This window comes from Epinephelus moara, chromosome 6 (assembly GCF_006386435.1).
Source record: "Epinephelus moara isolate mb chromosome 6, YSFRI_EMoa_1.0, whole genome shotgun sequence".
Classification (NCBI taxonomy): domain Eukaryota; kingdom Metazoa; phylum Chordata; class Actinopteri; order Perciformes; family Serranidae; genus Epinephelus; species Epinephelus moara.
The window spans coordinates 21411119-21415943 of NC_065511.1; the positions used below are offsets into that span (position 1 = coordinate 21411119).

General features: G+C 42.0%; 1 protein-coding gene across 1 annotated transcript; it reads left to right on the forward strand.

Annotated features, from left to right (window-relative positions):
* The first annotated feature begins 472 nt into the window (after positions 1-472).
* has1 (hyaluronan synthase 1) lies at positions 473-3826 on the forward strand. The gene is made up of 5 exons (XM_050046781.1): positions 473-536; positions 1375-2077; positions 2187-2412; positions 2531-2663; positions 3003-3826. The coding sequence occupies exons 2-5, from the start codon at positions 1388-1390 to the stop codon at positions 3676-3678; spliced, it is 1725 nt and encodes a 574-aa protein (XP_049902738.1). The 5' UTR covers positions 473-536; positions 1375-1387; the 3' UTR covers positions 3679-3826.
* Positions 3827-4825: the final 999 nt, after the last annotated feature.

The window sequence follows — 4825 nt, forward strand, 5'->3', positions numbered from 1 at the left end:
TGGTTGGACACTAAAATGATAATAAAATGGCGTAACTAACATATCTGAAGTAATTTAAGTTGCCTCTAAAAGGGAAATTGTGGTCAAGATAAGAGCGAACCTCACAGTAGTTAACCCCAGAAGTCCTCCGAGAGGTCCCAACACAAATGTGTGTCGCTCCGTCTCCACTGAGTCTATCTGAAGCTCACACAGTCATGAGCCACCGCTGAGTTTGGGGAACCTCCTGTTTTTTTAGGGAACAGCCTTGCCAGAGGTCACACACCTAACATCTCTATGGTGAAAGAGAAAACAAAGCAGCCGTACAGATGTCCTCCACAGACAGCGGGACCACCGCCTTCCTCCTCCTGACGCACGACTGAGTCAGCGGGGGCGCGCGTAATTGATAAATCCCCAGGACATAAAAGCGCGCACATGGCTCCATCCCGAGTTCAAACCTAGTAGCTTAAAAAGCCAACAAACTCCACGCGAAGTTGCCACACAGGAGGAACACCGAGTGGATGTATCGCAGATTTAAAGCCAGGAGAAGCTTACATCAGGTAATGTTAAAAATAACTCTGTCATGTGTTCTTTTTTAGTTGTTTTGCTGGATAATTACTCATAAATAAAGCACAGTTACATCGTAATTACTACTGATAGGCTGTAATTTAAATATAAACAAAATTATTTCTGTAGAATCATAGCAAATCATGGAAGAGGATATGATTTAAATAATATATTTGAGTGAAAACAGATGTCAGATGCTGCTGGTGGTAAGATGACTGATGCTTTTCCACATTATATTTACTCTTTAAGGCTGTTTATTTATTATTTATGCTTAATTTAGTCAATTGATTAACCCCAGTTTTCTTCTTGCTTTATATAATAACTGTTCTGGTCAGCTAACTTTTTTTTATCATATGTATCATTTTGTCATTTGAATATGTACATGTACAAGCATTTATAAAAGATTATTTGATATTCTTACATGTTTTAAATAATAATATAATATGGATATCACTGAATACATTAGAATATGTACATTAATAACTTTTAATTTAATTTTTAAATTATGTTTAAGTATTCAATCTTCTATTATAGCCTCTGTATTAGCCTACTGTTATTATATCACCTGTACTGTATATGTGTTTCTATACAATGGGGCGCTGGGTTTAACTGTCTTGGCACAGAGGATTTTAGACTAACAGCGTATGCCTGGTAGCTGTATTATTTTCCAGCTTCTATAGCTTGTTAACATGTCTTACAACAGTTCACATAAAACAACTAACTGCATTTAATACACCCTATTTTTTCCAAACCGCAGTGAGTGTCTGTGTCTGTGTGGAAACTTCTTTATATATGTATAAACCATGTATGTGCTGTCTTTGTGTCTCTTAGGTAAATAAACACAATGGAGCTGAAGCCTTTATTAAAGAAGCTGGGCACAGTAGTCCGTGCCATCTTCACTTTCACCTTTGCTCTGGTGGTCCTGGGCGTGATGGTGTGGGCCTACGTTGATGGTTTCCAGCTGGCGACATCCATGTATGGGATCATCTCCTTTGGCTTTTATGGACTGCTCCTCTCACTCCACGTGTTGGTCCAGAGCTTCTTCGCCTTCATTGAGCACCGGCGAATGAAATCTCGCACAAAGCCCTGCTCCTTTACCAAAACCATCGGCTTCACCATATCAGCCTACCAGGAGGACCCTGAGTACCTGAGGGAGTGCCTCAACTCCATCAGGGCCCTCAAGTATCCTCCTGAGCTGCTGCGCATCATCATGGTGATAGACGGGAACTCAGATGATGACCGATATATGATGGAAATGTTCAGGGAGGTGTTTGCAGACCAAGACCCTGGCTGTTATGTGTGGAAGAACAACTACCATACATGGGACCCCACCCAGGCCAAGCAGGATGTGGAGATGGCTATGGGCCCAGGAGGGGATGCTGATTATCCTGTGGGTGAAGATCCACAGCGAAAAGAGGTAGAGCACCTGATCCAGAACAGGAGGTGCGTGTGCATCATGCAGAAGTGGGGCGGCAAGCGAGAAGTGATGTACACAGCGTTTAAAGCACTCGGGCCATCAGTTGACTATATACAGGTATTTATTTGTCTTGAAGAGCTTATATTCCTCATGCTTCTGTCAGTTAAGATGATTTTATGGAAATATGCACATTTTTAATGATGTGACTCTCCTTCTCCCCCCTCAGGTGTGTGACTCAGACACCAAGCTGGACCCTCTGGCCACGGTGGAGCTGTGTAAAGTGCTGGAGAGTAACCACAAGTATGGTGCCGTGGGAGGAGATGTGATGATCCTCAACCTAAAAGACTCTTACATCAGCTTCATGAGCAGTCTGAGGTACTGGATGGCTTTCAACATCGAAAGGTCCTGCCAGTCCTTCTTCAACTGCGTGTCCTGCATAAGTGGTCCACTGGGTAAGGAGAAAGACTTTTTTCAATGATATGGATCAAAGCAGGTCAAGCAGTGGTTGTCATGGCTCTACTGCACTGCTGGAGCTCATTGTAACTAAGATTTCTTTCTTACTCTGTGAAGGTCTGTACAGGAACGACCTGCTGCAGCAGTTTCTGGAGTCCTGGTATAATCAGAAGTTTTTGGGAACTCATTGCACATTTGGGGACGACAGACATCTTACCAACCGAATGCTGAGCATGGGCTACGCTACAAAGTAAGAAGCTTATCAATAGACCAAATCATAATGTTTGTTTACAATAGCTTCCGGGTAGAAACCTCCCGCATCTAGTACATAAAGCAGTACATTGCTTAGCTTTTGTGCTAGTAGATTTGGTGTATCAAAGATGCAAGCAAAGCAGCACAGAACATGAAATAAGCACAGTGGAAATGTCAGATAGTTCGGACCAAAATGTTTAACCATACATCATTAAACCTTAGTGCAACGTTATTGTCATTATATTGTGCACAGGAATGGCATCAGACACAATACTTTTAGTGATGTCATCTTTGCTATAATGACAAAGGTTTCATAGATCTTATTTTTCCCCTTCAGATACACAGCACGCTCCAAATGCTACACAGAGACACCCGCTCAGTTCCTGCGCTGGCTCAACCAGCAGACCCGCTGGACGAAGTCCTACTTCCGCGAGTGGCTCTACAATGCAATGTGGTGGCACAAGCACCACCTCTGGATGACCTACGAGTCCATTGTCTCAGGTATTTTCCCCTTCTTTGTCACCGCCACCATCATCCAGCTGTTTTGGACGGGCACGCTGTGGGACATCCTCTGGATCCTGTGCTGCATCCAGCTGATCGGGCTGGTGAAAGCGGCTTATGCCTGCATCCTGCGCAGAGACATGGTGATGGTGTTTATGTCCCTGTACTCTGCTTTGTACATGACCAGCCTGCTGCCTGCCAAGTACTTTGCCATAATCACCATGAACAAGAGCAGCTGGGGGACGTCAGGCAGGCGTAAGATTGTAGGGAACTACATGCCCCTCCTGCCTCTATCAGTGTGGTCGGCCATTTTATTAGGTGGGCTTTTTTACACAATCTACAAGGAGAGTAAACTGGATTGGTCTAGCCCAGCTAAGATAATGGAGACCAGGTTTCTTGTCTTTGGCTGCGTAGCATACATATGCTACTGGCTGCTCATGATGCTCCTCTACTGGGTGTGGTTCCGCCAGATATGTAGGAAACGTTTCCAGAGTTACGCACTGAATGTGTAGGTTCAAGATGTCCAGTGAAGAACTAGGAGAAGGAAGATAATTTATTCAAATTCAACCATTGACCTTATTTTCTTCACTTGGTTTCATTTATTTATTGTGTCTCACATTTCAGTAACTGATGGACATGGTCAGTATGGATCCAATGGATAATGTTGATATTACCAGAGACTTTTTAACTAAGTAACAAAAATATAAATAATATATATAAGTACAAATGTCTGATTCATATGGAGATGTTGTTGCGCATTGTAATGAAACTCTACTGAGGGCCTTTGGGCTCACAAACTTCTCAGGTTTCTCTTTGTCGGATTATGATGGGAGAGGTGGCCTTCCATCAGATAATTTATTCACAGAATCTAAAGACTGGAAAACTCTGTGTAGATAACTTTTTATATATATTTAAGGGTGTGGGCGGTGGATCTTGGGTTATATAACTTTTAGAAATATGACGATATGTCCACATATGTGTATGTAGATTACTTTAACACAATGAACTCCACTTGCTTGACTGTGTCACCATTACTTCACCACTGTTGGTATTGCACTGGATCCTGGATGGCACATTTGCTGCGTTGCAGAGCCACTTGAAAATCCACTAAAGAAAACTACAGTTATAGTATTATGCAGTGGGGAAAATGTACAGCAGAGAAAAAATAAACTGTACCTCTGTGGTAAAACTGGACCATGATGCTGTGGCCGAGGATCAAGGATGGAGTCATTTACTGCAACCTGAAACAGTGGGGACTGATGTTTCTTCACATTTCATCCAGTTGCTGTAAAGTTACTCTCTTGACAGTATGGGCGTACTGTGTAAGATGCACTTTGTGTAATATAATATTTAAGAGAAAAAGTGGACACAAACATGTAGTGTTTCATGTATATATTCTAAGCAATATACCTGTTGAAATGTCTGAAAATGTGAAAATTTTGATGATTTTGGGAACTTGTATTGAAGTGAAAAAATAAAATATTTTTCTAATGTGCACTGTTCTGTTTTCTTTGGATCAGAATCACATTATTTTCAGGGCACAACCAAAACATGGACTTGGTAAATCAAGGCACAGTTACACAGTTACATAATACCGTATACAGGTGAACTGATTACCAATATGACTTGAAATTAGGCTTCACGCTACATACCAGCATC